Source organism: Vipera ursinii, assembly GCF_947247035.1.
Source record: "Vipera ursinii genome assembly, chromosome: 2".
NCBI classification, from domain to species: domain Eukaryota; kingdom Metazoa; phylum Chordata; class Lepidosauria; order Squamata; family Viperidae; genus Vipera; species Vipera ursinii.
In genome coordinates this window covers 108,725,254-108,741,225 of record NC_139513.1, presented here as the reverse complement: position 1 = coordinate 108,741,225, position 15,972 = coordinate 108,725,254, and the positions used below count along the sequence as shown (strand labels likewise).

General features: G+C 55.1%; 1 protein-coding gene and 1 long non-coding RNA gene across 2 annotated transcripts in view; one reads left to right on the top strand and one right to left on the bottom strand.

Moving 5' to 3' along the window:
* Positions 1-763: 763 nt before the first annotated feature.
* Positions 764-6,076, bottom strand: LOC310633233. The gene is made up of 3 exons (XR_014491010.1): positions 5,860-6,076; positions 5,471-5,677; positions 764-928 (listed from the first exon to the last, which is right to left on the bottom strand). It is a non-coding gene; the product is annotated as an uncharacterized lncRNA (long non-coding RNA).
* A 6,424-nt stretch (positions 6,077-12,500) lies between these two features.
* Positions 12,501-15,972, top strand: part of PKN1 (protein kinase N1) — an 89,001-nt gene continuing 85,529 nt past the window's right edge. The window contains exon 1 of the mRNA XM_083357050.1: positions 12,501-12,896. Within this exon, the coding sequence (XP_083213176.1) occupies positions 12,876-12,896 (21 nt within the window). The 5' untranslated portion in view covers positions 12,501-12,875. The remainder of the gene's footprint in view (positions 12,897-15,972) is intronic.

Sequence of the window (15,972 nt, the reverse complement as noted above, 5' to 3'; positions counted from 1 at the left end):
CCCAGCCCTCCTCTTCCCCAGAGCTCCGTACAACCTCGCCTCCCCCCTCAGGTCCCCAGACCGCCGTGAGTTGCGCCGCTCGGACCATCCGCCGCTGGTGCCTGTCACGCAGTCCCCTGGCAGGCAAGGAGGCCGGCAGAGCGTTGGAACGTGTCGTCTGCGGGAATGGGTCCCCAGGGGAATGCAGTGCCAGTGCGTGTCCTGAGCTCCTCCCTGTTCCGCCGGTAGGCTCTGCCGCCTCCTGGTCCACCTTGGCGCCCGTCCTCGGTGTGCTGCTCGGGCGCTGGGCAACTGCCGGCTACGCCACTGTACGGCTACTCCCTGGCCTTCCGGACGGCCCCGGAGACTGCTGGGCTGCGTCGGTGGCCGCGCTCTTCCCTGGCTAGGTGGGATGCGGGCACCGGCGGCTGTTCCCAGGGGACGGCAAGACGCCCTGTGGCCTCTCCAGGTGCCGGGCGGGTGGCCGCTGAGCCGACTCGGCGGCCGCACTCCTCCCCGGCTCGTCGGGGGAATGTAGGTGCCGTCGGCTGCTTCCGAAGGTCGGCGGGTTGCTCCGCGGCCTCTCCAGCTGATGGGCGGGTGGCTGCTGAGCCGTCTCGTCAGCTGCGCTCCTCTCCGGCTCGTTGGGGAAGCGCGGGTGCTGGCGGCTGTTCCCGGGGCCGGTAAGTTGCTCCGTGGCCTCCCCAGGCGTCAGGCGGGCGGCTGCTGAGCTGTCACGGCGGCTGCGCACTTCCCCGGCTCTTCGGGAGACCGCGGGCGCCGGCGGTTGATCTCGGGGGCCGGTGGGTCGCTCCGCGGCCCCTCTGAATTTCGGCCGTGCCGGGCCCGACATGCCGCCCCCCCTACCAAGGGTCCTCCTGCAGATGTAGAGGGCAAAGTCACACAATCACTCACCCCGCATACACCACCGTTTCCCCGACCTCCCGGCCTGTTAGGGTGAGCACGGTGGAACGCCCGAACTAAGCGTGGAGCGTGGACGTCTTTCCCCGACACCCACATTGCCTCCTCCACCGGGTACCCCTTCCACCAAAGAAGGTACTGTATGGCGCCCCTCCGCACCCTGGAGTCCAATACCTCATGCACCTCATACTGATCGGCATGAACTGGCCCGGGGCCCCGCTCCCCTGCCGCTGCAGTAGCCGCGGGAGCAGGTTTTAGCAGGCTACTGTGAAATACCAGGTGGACCTTACCCAAGAACTTCGGTAACCGCAGTTGCACCGTTACCGGGTTTACCACCTGCACCACCCGGAACAGCCCGAGGTACTTGGGTCCTAGCTTGTGGCACGGGACCTGTAACCGTAAATACTTGGTGGATAAGTAAACCAGGTCCCCCACCCGCGGTGTAACAAAAGGCCTTCGTTTCTTGTCTGCCTGTGCCTGGTCGCAACAGCGGACCGATCTAATGCTTCCTTCGCTGCCCCCCATGCGGCCTCGATTTGTTGCATCCATTCCCGCGGTGAGCACGCAGGCCCCTCCTCCTGGGCGCATTCAGCGAAGGGGACGAATTCGTGGCCGGTGACCACCCGGTATGGAGAGAAGCCAGTACTGCTATGAACCGCATTATTGTACGCCACTTCGGCGAGCGGTAACAGGTCCACCCAGTCAGTCTGCTGGAAAGAAACGTAGCTCCGTAAATACCGTTCTACGGCGGCGTTGGCACGTTCTGCGGCCCCGTTGGTGCTGGGGTGATAGGCCGTACTCAGCCCCTGCGACGAGCCGATATGACGCAGGAATTCTCTCCAAAACCAAGCTGTGAACTGCACCCCTCTGTCCGAGATCACATGGCGCGGCACCCCGTGCAATCGGTACACTTGTGTAACAAACAGCCATGCCAGCCGACGAGCTGATGGCAATCCCTTACAAGGAACAAAGTGTGCCTGTTTGGAAAACAGGTCAACTACTGTCCAAATGACGGTGTGACCCTTGCTCTCCGGGAGGTCCACGGCAAAGTCCATGGCTATGTCTTGCCATGGCCGGGTCGGGTCAGCCACCTGCTGCAGCAGCCCCAAAGGCTTTCCAACCTGAGGTTTTGTAGTAGCACAAACATGGCAGCGCCGTACATACTCCTCGATGTTGCTCTTCATGCGGGGCCACCAGAATTGACGGCGTGCCAGATGTAAGGTTTTCACGAACCCGAAATGTCCCGCCTGCTTGGCGTCGTGACAGCCAAAAAGAACCTGTGGCCACACAGTCTCGGGTACATACAATCGTGACCCATGCCACGCCAGGCCTTCCCGCATAGTCAACAGTCCCGGATTACCCCGCAGCCAAGCGTCCTCTTGCAGGGCCCTTTGGATTGCCTGGTCCAAACCCTCCTCTGTCACCTGTCCAGCGCTCGCTGTTCCAACCCCCTCCTCCATCAGTGTTGGGATAAGTGCCTGCACCACCTCCTCCCTCTTGCTGTCAAACTGCGGCATGCGGGATAAAGCATCCGCCAGAAAGTTCCGTCCCCCCGGCACATACTTCAACACAAACCGAAAGCGACGGAAGTACAACGCCCATCGGACGTGCTTAGGCGACAAGCGGCGAGGGGTCTGTAGGGCCTCCAGGTTTTTATGGTCCGTCCACACCTTGAATGGACGGGAGGCCCCTTCCAAGTGGTGCCGCCAAGTCTCCAAGGCCCAACGTACCTCAAAGGCCTCCTTCTCCCACACCGCCCAGGCCCGCTCAGTGGGAGTCAGTTTTTTGGAGGCATAAGCGCACGGCTGCAGGACCCCGGAACTGCTCTGCTGAAGGAGGACGGCCCCAAGAGCAACATCGCTCGCATCCGCCTGCACTACGTAGGCCAGGTCGGGGTTTGGGTGCCGCAAAATGGGCTCCTTAGCGAAGAGGGACTTCAATTCCTCGAAGGCCCGCTGACACGCTGTAGACCACTCCAATCTAAGCCCCGGCCGTGGGCGTATCTTCAGTTGTCGTGTGCGAAGGAGGTCTGTTAACGGCAGGGCGATGGCCGTAAAGCGTGGGATGAACTGTCTGTAGAAGTTGGCAAAGCCGAGGAAACTTTGCAACTGTCGACGGGTCCATGGAGCCTGCCACTGTTGAATGGCGCGTACCTTTCTGGGGTCCATCTCCACTCCTGCTGCCGATATGCGATACCCAAGGTAGTCCAGCTGGGCCCTATGGAACTCGCACTTGGACAGTTTAACGTAAAGCTGCGCTTCCCGCAGTTTTGTTAAGACCTGTCGCACAAGGATAACATGCTCGTCCAAGGTGTCCGAGTAAATGAGGATGTCGTCCAAATACACCAAGACCCCTCGGTACAAGAATTCATGCAGGACCTGGTTGATCAACTGCATGAACACAGCTGGGGCTCCCTGCAAACTGAACGGCATCACTCGGAACTGGAAACTACCAAGGGGACAATTAAATGCAGTCTTCCACTCGTCCCCGGCTCTGACCCTAACCCGGTAGTAGGCCTCCCTCAGGTCCAACTTGGTGAATACCTGGCCCGTCACCAAATGGGCCAACAGGTCCTTCATCAGAGGAAGGGGATAGAGGTGCTCCACGCACACCGCGTTGACCCCTCGGTAGTCCACACACAACCGCAGGCCCCCATCCTTCTCGCAGAAGAGCACCGGTGCCGCCACCCGAGACTGTGCTGGTTGGATGAACCCCCTCTCCAGGTTTTTATCGATGTACCGCCGTAATTCCTGCATCTCTTTTGGAGACATGGCGTACATGTGGGGCTTAGGCAGTCTGGCACCGGGTTCGAACTCGATGGCACAATCCGTAGGCCGGTGGGGCGGTAACGAGTCGCATTCCCGTTCGTCGAAAACGTCCATTAGGTCAGAGTAAACTCGAGGTACGTGCACCTTCGGGTCCTCCACAACCCCGCAAGCCTTCTCCCGCTTCCCCGTGTCATCCGGGCCCAGAAAGGAATGGTGGAGAGGGGGCTCGGGGCCCAGGCCCAAGCGAAGATGACGGCAACCCCCCTCCCACCAAATCGTGGGGCCCCATTTGTCCAGCCAGGTAAGCCCCAGGATAACGGCTTCGGTCATAGAGGGCACCACGACAAAGCGCAAGGTCTCCCAATGGGTCCCCAACTCCAGCCGGACTGGTTCAGTAACATGAGTGATAGGAGTCCCCCCGAGGAGCAACCCATCCACTTGCTGGAAGCGAAGAGGGGTTACCAGGCGTCGCAACCGGATACCCACTGTGGCCGCTGTTACCTGGTTGATAAGGCACCGGGTGCTCCCTGAATCGATCAAAGCACTAACCGCCCGTCTTTGCCCCGACAGGGGGCTCACCAGTACCACTGGGAACACAAAGGGACACACCGGGGCGCTTACCATTGGATCCTCCTCCAACTCCAGATCCTCGAGGTCTTCCGTCGGCGTGGGCTGGGCGGCTACTTGTCCGGTCGCCAGGGGAGGAGTCGTCACCCGACAAGTGTCATCGGCTGCCTGATAAGCAGTACGGGACCGCTCCGTGGTCTTCCTACCGGGCAAGGCCCGTGTCGAGGTCACGGAGGGAACCATCCGGGCCGGCGGAAGCGGGCATTCAGCCGCCCGATGACCCGGCTGGTCACACCGGAAACACCTGATGCCAGGCCGTGTTGGCTGTACGGAGGGGATTTTAGCCACTGACAGGCTGGGCCGCTCCTCCAGCTTTGCTCTTTCGGCAGGCCGCCGGGCTCCGGTCACCCCCTCAGGCCTTCCTCGAGTATCCTGTAATCCAAAGTCCAGCTCGACAGCCACCCGGAACCAGTCCTGCAGACGGGCCGGCACCCCCCGTACCACGCAAGCCTGCCGCAAGGCACTGTCGAGCCCGGCCTTGAAGTGATGCACTAGGAGGCGTTCTGGCCAGGACTGTAGCCTCCCGGCCACCTTCCGGAACTCCCCAACATAACGCACTGCCGGTCTTCCTTGCTGACGCAGATCCAACACCTCGGCCTCAGCGCGGAGCACCCGCAAGATATCCTCAAATCGGGCCCGTAGAGCCTCCAGGAAGAGACCAAGGTCCCCGAGTTCACGGGCATGGTCACTGTATAGGTCGGCCGCCCAGGCCGCGGCTTCTCCTTGTAGACACGCCGTCACGGCCACGACCATCGCCCACTGGGACGTGTAGGCCGGTCCGTATTGGTCCATATGGTTGATCACCTGGCCCAAGAACATTGCCAGACGGTCTGGATGACCATCATAGACCGCGGTCAGGGGCGGTGGACCCCACGCCAGCCCTGGACCCCAAGGACCCGGCAGCATCCCCTAGACTGGGACCCCCACATCTGGTCGTAACGGCTGTTGTCTTCTTCCGCCCAGGCCATCCCAGGGAGCCATGCCACTTGGTACCGCCGTTGTGGGAGCCGGGGCCCCGGGACCCCTGTGGGCCTCAGTTTGACGGACCGGGTCCTGGAACCTTGGGCTGTCCATACGGAAGCGAGGCGGGGTGGACCGCCGTGTAGGGACACCTGGGAGGGACCACTGCCCCTGGTCTGACCCATCTGGAACCGTCCAGAACCCAGGTTCCTGACCCCTCACTTCCCCGAATCGCTCCCTGAGCACCTCCATGGTATGGCTACCTGGGGCAGTGGAGTAGCTCCATTCCTCACCGCTGTACTCCGTGTAACACCGCTCTCTCCACTCTGTAGACGCACCTTTGGGCCGGGTCGTCTGGCCCTGACCGGGTCCTTTGTGTTCCCCAGCGGAGTGTGTCCACCAATCGCCGCTGCGGCCCCGCACTCCAGTCTCCTGAGGCCCCAGACCAGGGCCTTCGAGAGGGGGAGGCCTTTCCTTCCGCCGCACCGAGGGCAATGCCTCCTCCCCCACCTCTACCGACTCAAGGAGCCCAGCCGTAGCTCCAGCCTCCTCCTGCGCTTCAGCCAGCGGTGCAGGATCCTCCGTGCCTTCCTCCATAGCAAACTCCCAGAGAATGCTCTCCACCAAAAGTAAAGGAATGCTGACTTACTTTCAGCCCCCGTCCGACGAATCACCAGAAAGAATGAGTCCGGAACGAGAGCTGGTTCTCCTGAGCCACGTTTATTACCTTCACAAACAGTCACTCGAAGACAGACGAAGTCAGCGTTGATTCCACAGCACAATCAATGCTGCTAAATAGCCGGCAAAGCCGACACCCACCACCACACCCTTAATTGCTTAACCACGCCCTCACCCTACTTAACTACCGCCCCCCTTGGCTCCCGCCCTTTGGCACCCACTCCCAGGTACGTATCCTCCCTGGCCCCGTCCTACCACCATTGCAGCCGGTAAGCCACCCCCCAGCCCAAACCGCCCTCCTCTTCCCCAGAGCTCCGCACAACCTCGCCTCCCCCCTCAGGTCCCCAGACCGCCGTGAGTTGCGCCGCTCGGACCATCCGCCGCTGGTGCCTGTCACGCAGTCCCCTGGCAGGCAAGGAGGCCGGCAGAGCGTTGGAATGTGTCGTCTGCGGGAACGGGTTCCCAGGGGAATGCAGTGCCAGTGCGTGTCCTGAGCCCTTCCCCGTTCCGCCGGTAGGCTCTGCCGCCTCCTGGTCCACCTTGGCGCCCGTCCTCGGTGTGCTGCTCGGGCGCTGGGCAACTGCCAGCTGCGCCACCATACGGCTGCTCCCTGGCCTTCCGGACGGCCCCGGAGGCTGCTGGGCGGCGTCGGCGGCCGCGCTCTTCCCTGGCTTGTTGGTGGGATGCGGGCGCCGGCGGCTGTTCCCGGGGGCCGGCAAGACGCCCTGTGGCCTCTCCAGGTGCCGGGCGGGTGGTCGCTGAGCCGACTCGGCAGCTGCACTCCTCCCCGGCTTGTCGGGGGAATGTAGGTGCCGTCGGCTGCTTCCGAAGGTCGGCGGGTCGCTCCGCGGCCTCTCCAGCTGATGGGCGGGTGGCTGCTGAGCCGTCTCGTCGGCTGCGCTCCTCTCAGGCTCGTTGGGGAAGCACGGGCGCTGGCGGCTGTTCCCGGGGGCCGGTAAGTTGCTCCGTGGCCTCCCCAGGCGTCAGGCGGGCGGCTGCTGAGCTGTCACGGTGGCTGCGCACTTCCCCGGCTCTTCGTGTTGATCTCGGGGGCCAGCAGTTGATCTCGGGGGCCTGTGGGTCGCTCCGCGGCCCCTCTGAATGTCGGGCGTGCCGGGCCCGACACAGTGAGGCGCTCCGACCCTCTGCTTCTTCCCCGAGGTTCCGGGAGCGAGGATGTGCAGCCTCCTGATCTCCGGCTGGTGTATCTGAATGCCAGGTCCGTGATTAACAAAGCTCCCCTCGTGCGGGATTTGATGGAGGGTGAGCATGCGGACCTGGCTTGCATCACGGAGACCTGGTTGGGTCCAGAGGGTGGGGTCCCTTTGGTTGATCTCTGCCCACCAGGTTTCCGGGTGCTGCACTGGCCTCGGGCTCACGGTAGGGGCGGGGGAGTGGCGGTAGCTATTAGGGAGACCTTATGTCCGCGGGAGACCACCCTTCCTCAGATAGTCGGGTGTGAGTTTCTCTTTATGAGATTTGGTCCGGGGGTGCAGCTGGGCTTGCTGCTGGTGTACGTTTCGCCTAGTCACACAGCAGCAGCCCTGCCTGAGCTACTCGATGTCCTCTCTGGGTTGGTGATTGAGTTCCCCAAGCTTATAGTTTTGGGTGACTTCAATCTACCATCCCTGGGAGGGTCATCTGAGTTGGCTCGGGAGTTCATGGCTTCCATGACGGCCATGGACCTGACGCAGGTAATTGCCGAACCAACTCATGAGGGAGGCCACACCCTCGACCTAGTTTTTTTATCTGGACGGTGGTTTGATGATCTTGGTGGGGGCTCTCCATTTATTATGCCCATGTCATGGACCGATCATCATCTCCTGCGGCTGGTCTTCCGTTTTGCCACCCTCCGCCGTGGGGACGTGGAACCAACTAGATGGTACCGCCCCAGGCGCTTAATGGACCCTGATGGGTTCCAGGCAGCGCTGGGATCCCCACCTGCCTCCGTTGCTCACAACTCGGCGGAGGCCTTAGTGGAAGCCTGGGAAAGGGCAGCCACTGAGGCACTTGACCGAGTTATACCCTTGCGGCCCCTGACCCGGTGCAGATCCCACTGAGCTCCATGGTTCTCCGCGGCGCTCCGGGAGATGAAGCGTCGGAAACGGGGCCTATAGAGCTGCTGGAGGTCCAGCCGATCCGAATCTGACCGGTTGCGACTAAGTACCTATATTAGGTCTTATCTCGCAGCGAATGAGGGCAGCGAGGCATAATTACTTCTCTGCCCTCATCGCGTCCGCAGATAATCGCCCGGCCGCCCTGTTTAGGGTGACTCGCTCCCTCCTTAACCAGGAGGTGAGGGAGGATCCCTTACAGGGTCGTGCCGAGGAGTTTGGTCAACATCTGTCGGATAAAATCGCTCAGATTCGGACCGGTATGGACTCCAGCTGGGCAGAGTCCGACGATCAGGACACGGGCGGTCTTGTCAATGTTATCTGGGAGGAGTTTGATTCTGTGACCCCTGAGGAAGTGGACAGGATTATGGGGAGGTTGAGCTCCTCCACATGTTTATTGGACCCGTGCCCTTCCTGGCTGGCTTATGCAGCTAGGGAGAGGACACGAGGCTGGTTCCAGGCAGTTATATCTGCTTCTTTGAGTGAGGGTAATTTCCCCACCGTCTTAAAGGAGGCGGTGGTGAGACCACTCCTCAAGAAGCCTGCCTTGGACCCAGCTGTGTTAAACAACTTTCGTCCAGTCTCCAACCTTCGCTTTCTTGCAAAGGTTGTTGAGAGTGTGGTGGCGCATCAACTTCCTCTGGTTCTGGATGAAGTGGATTATCTCGACCCGTCCCAATCGGGCTTCAGGCCCGGGTACAGCACGGAGAAGGCATTGGTCGCGCTGGTGAATAATCTCTGGAGGGCCCGGGACAGAGGACATTCCTCTGTCCTAGTCCTATTAGACCTCTCGGCGGCTTTCGATACCATCGACCATGGTATCCTGCTGCGGCGTCTCAGGGGATTGGGAGTGGGAGGCACAGTTTTTCAGTGGTTCTCCTCCTATTTCCTGGGACGCTCGCAGTCGGTGTTGGCAGGGGGGCAGAGGTCGACCCCAAGGGCTCTCGCTTGTGGAGTTCCTCTGGGATCGGTCCTCTCGCCCCTCCTGTTTAACATCTACATGAAACCGCTGGGTGAGATCATTCATGGTTTTGGAGTTGGGTATCATCAATATGCTGATGATACCCAACTTTTCATTTCTACCCCAAACCACTCCAGTGACGCCCTCGCTGTGATGTCCCGTTGCCTGGAGGCAGTTCGGGTCTGGATGGGGAGGAACAGACTTCAGCTCAATCCCGACAAGACTGAGTGGCTGTGCATTCCGGCATCCCGGGACATTCAAAATGTTCCATCTCTTTCTATGGGGGGTGAGTTCTTACCCCCCGTGGGTAGGGCTCGCAACTTGGGAGTCCTCCTAGACTCACGGCTTAATCTAGAAGATCATATAGTAGCCGTGACTAAGGGGGCTTTCGCCCAGGTTCGCCTGGTGCGTCAGTTGCGGCCCTATCTGGACCGGGATGCCCTGTGCACGGTCACTCATGCGCTCGTGACCTCTCGTCTGGACTACTGCAATGCTCTCTACATGGGGCTTCCCTTGAAGACCACTCGGAGGCTCCAACTGGTACAGAATGCGGCCGCGAGAGTTGTCTTGGGAGTTTCCCGGTACTCCCATGTTACACCTTTGCTCCGCAAGCTGCATTGGCTACCAGTTGTCTTCCGGGTGAGGTTCAAGGTTTTGGTGATGGTTTTTAAGTCCTTACATGGCATGGAATACCTCGGGGACCACCTGCTGCCGGCGTCGACTCCCCTCCGCCCTGTGCGTTCCCACAGAGAGGGCCTCCTCAGTGTGCCTCCGGTCAGAGAATGTCGGCTGGCGGCCCCCAGGGGGAGGGCCTTCTCTGTGGGCGCTCCGGCTTTATGGAACCAACTGACGGTGGAGCTCCGGATGGCACCAGATCTCCGCTCCTTCCGGCGTGGGTTAAAGACCCATTTATTCGAACAAGCTGGCCTGGCCTGATGGGGGAATGTCTGGGTTTTTATGGGTTTTTATATTTGACTGTTTTAATTGGGCAATTTATTTAATCTTTTTTTAACTTTTGTATCTCTATTTATATGCCCTGTTCACCGCCCTGAGTCCTTCGGGAGAAGGGCGGTATAAAAATCCAATAAATGAAATGAAATGAAATGAAATGATTAGGGGGCTGGAGGCTAAAACATATAGGGAACGGTTGCTGGAATTGGGTATGTGTAGTTTAATGAAGAGAAGGGTGAGGGGTGACATGATAGTAGTGTTCCAATATCTCAGGGGCTACCACAAAGAAGAGGGAGTCAAGCTATTCTCCAAAGCACCTGAAAGCAGGACAAGAAGCAACGGATGGAAACTAGTCAAGGAGAGAAGCAACCTAGAACAGGGGTGTCAAACTCAATTTCAGTGAGGGCCGCATCAGCATTGCGGTTGCCCTCAGGGGGCCGGATGGGTGTGGCTAAAGTGCGTATGGCCTACTGGGTGGGCATGGCCAGCTCTACATCGTTGGCATCAAGGGTGCTATGGGGGCCTGGGCAGGAGTGGGGCAGATCTGAGGGTCTCTGGGCCAGGGCCAAGGCAGTGGGGGCCGTTCCCTCACTGTTTCCATGATGGCTTCGCGGGCCGCATGAAACCATTTCACAGGCCGGATCTGGCCCCAGGGCCTTGTGTTTGACATGTCTGACCTAGAACTAAGGAGAAACTTCCTGACAGTTAGAACAATTAACCAGTGGAACAACCTGCCTCCAGAGGTGGTGAATGCTCCAACACTGGAGGTTTTTAAGAAGAAACTGGACAGCCATTTGCCTGAAATGGTATAAGGTTTCCTGCCTGAGCAGGGGGTTGGACTAGATGACCTCCAAGGTCCCTTTCAACTTTATTATTAGTATTAAGTATTAATAAACTCAACATCTCTCTACAGCACGAGTGTCAAACTCGCCACGTCACATGCGCAGCCTCCGTTTGACACCCCTGCTCTAGATACTCTGCAATAAACCTCCCTTTTATGTCTGTAAATACAGTTTACAATAGGAAGGTACAATGAGACTGCTGCCCCTTTTAACTCTTGTGAAAGGCCATTTTAGCAAACATTGGGGAGGCAAGCTGAGGTATGACAGCTAAAATTGGGAGAAATCAGGGGCGGTCTAATGCTTCATATAAGCAGTGCTCGAGGCACAATAATTTATTTTCCAGCTGCATTTTGCACTACAGTATATATATCCTTGAGCTACTCTGAGAGGTATTTCATTAAAAAAAAAGTACAACCAAAGAATTCACTAAAGTGGAACGGTGTTCTAAAAAAAGATGGGTGGCAACTCCTCTAAGGACTTGTAGAAAAATTAAAACTGCTACGATAGTAGCTGCGACAGTTAGCTCCCCAAATACTGCACCGCCACCCCCATCCAGCAGCACCTGATCCATCAGGGCTTCTCAGGTAAAGAGAAAAAAGTCTAAGGCAGAAAAGTCGGTAACTGCTTTTCTTAGGAAGAAAAAAAAGCTCAAATTCTGTTTAAATGTTTTTAATAACTCCTCAAATAAGATCTCTACCGTAGCTACTTTATTCCTCCTCACGGTAGGTCCAGGTTTCAACTCTGGGCTGAGAGAAAAGGCGGCTTGCAGCTGGGAGCCTCTAAACCAGGGGTCTTCAAACTTGGCCCTTTTATGACTTGTGGACTTCAGCTCCCAGAATTCCTCAGCCAGCAAAGCAAGGGTCTTCAAACTTGGCCCTTTTATGACTTGTGGACTTCAACTCCCAGAATTCCTCAGCCAGCAAAGCAGGGGTCTTCAAACTTGGCCCTTTTATGACTTGTGGACTTCAACTCCCAGAATTCCTCAGCCAGCAAAGCAGGGGTCTTCAAACTTGGCCCTTTTATGACTTGTGGACTTCAACTCCCAGAATTCCTCAGCTGAGGAATTCTGGGAGTTAAAGTCCACAAGTCATAAAAGGGCCAAGTTTGAAGACCCCTGCTCTAAACGGAAGCCAGGCCTCCCTCTCCAAAACTAGTGTCCAAAACAGCCTCGCCCCCGTCCTTCAAGTTAGAAAAAAGAGCTGCTGCCGCCACCAGCCCAGCCTCCGCGAAGCACAGCGAAGGAAAATAATGGGGCTCCGTTTCCTCCCTCTCTCCCTCCCTCGCTGCTAATCTCTTCCCTTTCCGAAAAGGGAAAAAAAGCGGCCTTTAAAGCGCGCGGCTGCCGCTTGTTGCGGCTGCGGCAAAGCAAACCCGCAAAGCTGTAGTAGTCCGTAGCCCGTCTCGGTCAGCTCCCTCCCTCCCTCCCTCCCCGAAGCTCGCTGCAGCCACAATAAGTCTCTCGGCCTCGCTCCTCGCCCCACCGCTTGCGCCCGACTCGGTTCGCGCTCCTCCGCTCACGTGACCAGTCCGGCAAGTTGGGCGCTGGGAGGGAGGGAGGGAGCGAGCCAGCCAGCCAGCTCGGCCGCCGCCGCCGCAACAATAAGGAGTGAGCGGCGCACACTGTACTCGGGTCAGGAGGGAGGGAGGGGATTTCTGTGCAGCTCCGTACTCCGTCCGAAGGTTTTGTGGGGGCCGCGGGGAGACGAAGCTGCTGCTGCTGCTGCTACTACTACAACTGCTACTCCTGCAGCCATCGCAGCCGCTGCAAGACAGCTGCCTGCCCGCCGGAGCAAGCTGCTGCCTCTTATTAAGGGAGGCTTTCGAGTCCTGCTTCCTTTGGTCCGCTCGGCCGTTGCTTGCTTGCTTTGTGGGTGGGTGGGTGGACCGCCCTCTTGTGGGGCTCAACGGCTCCCTGTAACGCCCCGCCAACCAGCGGCGGCGGAGGAGAGGATGGCGGATCGGCTGTAGCTGTAAGGGCGCCCCGGGGAGCAGCCGCTTTTCCCCAGGAACGACGCGACGCGACGCGAAGAGGAGGAAGCCAGCTGAGACTCGGCGGGAAACGAGGGAGGCGGAGATGGCTAACGATTCGCTTCAGGTAAGCAAGCCAGACTTTCTCGCTCCTGCCTCTGTTCCCGCCAGAGAGCCGGCGCGACGAGATTAGGAGGGGAAAGGGCCGCCGATCGCTGCCTCCTTTGGAGTAGCAACAGATGAGCGGCTGCGGGACGCCTTCTTGCACCTGGTTCGGACTTAGCTCGGCGCCCTTCTCGCTCCTCCTGCCAGCTGGTGGCAGCGGGGGCGACAGGGGCTGCTGGCCATTCCTGGCATTCAGGCTTTCACTGCGGGATCTGGTACTGTCCTCTCTCCCCCACCCCACGGCGGCTTGCTTATGTTTATCCTCCCGTAAGTACTGGTAGGAGGAAAGGGAGACTTACAAGAGATTCAGGGACCTAGACTCGGATTGCTGCTTGGTAGCGTCATGGGGTCTCTGTTCGGTAAACACGAACATTCTGCTTCATTGATCAGGGAAACTGGTTAGTAGCATCTTTTTTGCCCGTGGAAGCCCATGAACAGATACATTATATCAGTGGGTATGGTGTGTACATGTCCTTCTGGCTTGGGTGGGAGATTGAGGGGAGTCTGTAGAAGATAGTTAATCACTGAGTGCCTGCCTTCTACCTCTTGTCATCTTGTCACTACCTCTTTCGAAGAGGGACAGAAACGAGCCTGGTTTAAGATGGGATGATAGCTCATTAAAGACTTCATTTCTTTTTTAACCTTTGAAGTAGACATCTCACCCGTGAGTAATCATCATGTGGCGAGGTTTGCTTACTTGACTTAACTTATTTTGGATGGTAAAAAGACAAAAAAAGACATTGGAAACTGGGAGAACATGTATAGAGATTGGCGAAACCATTCATGTTTCACTGGCTGGAAGGCAAGAATGTCCATCTGAGTTAACAGTGCTTGATAAGGAAGCAGATATTGAGGCTGTGGCAAAAACATTGATCCTATGAATGGTTTCTGTGAAAGAGCCAATTCCACTGTGCTTTAAGGATCATTGGAAAAGGAATAGAAAATATCGCTGACAAATGCTGCAGTGTCTTTGTCTGCTCCTGTCTCTGACCATACTTGGAATGCTGTTTATACTTCTGGTCCTGACATTTCAAGAAGATATTGTGGAATTAGAGCAGTCAAAAGGTTCAGTGGTCGACCCCAATGAAAAGAAGCTACACCATTTTAGATTTTAAGCAAAAGAACGTATGACAAAAACATATGAAGTTAGGCACAGTATGAAGAGATTAAATAGAGATTTTTTGTTCTCCTAGTATTAGAATTCTACCCACCCGGAAGCTGAATACTTTGAGATTCAGACAGGGGAAAAAATTGCTTGAGGAAGTGTGCAGTGAAACTACAGAATTCTCTACCACAAACCATGAGAGATGGGGGTTCCCAGTTTGAAAAACTTGATACATGGATAATGATGATTGTGTATTATGAGGTCCTTTGTCTCTCAGTATCAATAAGTAGAAATGTCAATTGGAGGGTGCTAGTGCATCATAATCTTGGTTATGGATTTCCCATTGGTATAGATCTGATGGGGTATGGGCACATCAGAATTCTTAATCGGAAGGGCATTTGGCTTTATTCAGCCTGGCTATTCTTACCTGCTTCTGAGTCTGAATCTGTCAGTGCCACCAGCCTTGGAAATTCTATTCCTTCTTCCTTTGTGTGTCCTATAATGGTAAAACTGAATGAGACCTTTCTTTAACTTCAGAAGGATGTTTCCCCTTTAGGAAATGAAATGGAATATAATTCTTCTTGATTTTTGCTAGGAATACGATACATTTTCTTTCCTCTGAATAATATTGCAAGAGATGTAATAACCTATCTTTACACATATTTTTACTTTCTCCCTTGTACTATGATTGTTGCTGTCAGTTTAAGGTGTGTTTTTTTTGCTGTCAAGCTATTTTCATTTGTTTGGATTTATTGTTTCTTTCTGTGGTATCTGGGGAGTTCTCTTGAAAAAGGAGTTTAAAGTGCTGATGTAAGATTTTTAATCAGGGAGACATACACAGACCATTTCCTGAAATAAAGCATTTGCTAGGCAAATTTCATTTAGACAGTATTATGTGGAATGGCCCTGCAATGGAGTTTTAAGGATTCAGCATATAAGGCTACCTGTTGATTGGAATATTAAAGACTTTCTGTAACTGCTGGATGGAGATTTCTGCTTTGTGGCCAATTTTCTTGGCCATTAGTCTGTTTTGGAAAGAATGGGAATCTTTACAGTAAACTGCAAGATAAGAATTATAGCTACTATATGCTTTGTTGCTTGCTTGTTTAAATGATCATTGCCAGCTTAAAAATCGATGTGCTAAAATCATTCTTACTTGTCTGTAGAGCTAACAACATTTCAATTATTAAAGATATGGTGCTGATAATCAAATCCATTACTGTCAGCCCTTACCTTGTACTGTCAACAGTCTATTGAGCTAAAAGGGACAAAACTTCAGATTAAGCCTGACATTGCATTTTATATTGTTTAGCTTGTGGTGTTTGAAATGAAGAATAATTTTTTTAGACAAAATACTTCAAAAGATTGCAAAAATGACAAATATAAAACAAAAGAGCTAGAGAACAGCTTGCTTTGAACTGTGAACTGAATTTCAGCCTCTTCAGATTATGCATACATGCAAGGGTACATGAGAATGTGCTAAGTTGAAGGCATTGAATGCATACATTAATATCTGTTTTAAAAAAAGAAAAATAGCTTTAGAATTGTGCAGTTGGCTGCAGAGGAATAGAAATAGAAGTATTTAAAGTTTTATAAAGTTCTTTAAACTTCAAATGTACTTTTACTTTCTGAATGACAGTACAGTTTTTCAGAAAAAGTTTACGTGTTTAAATGTTTTTATCTTTTATTGTCTGAAAGCTTTGTTATTAAGCTTAGATTTTTGAAAAGCAAACTTTAAATATGTTGAATAAATTAAAACGTGATGTAAAATTTTGATATCTTATTTCATCAGCGAGACGGGGGAAAACAAGCACTCACATTTCTTACCTCCAGACTGTGATATTTAAGATTTGTTTTTCATTTGGAAAAATAGCCATTTACTCATGAGGATGTGTAACATTTAGTTTAGATCTTTGTCCTTAAATGAGACAAA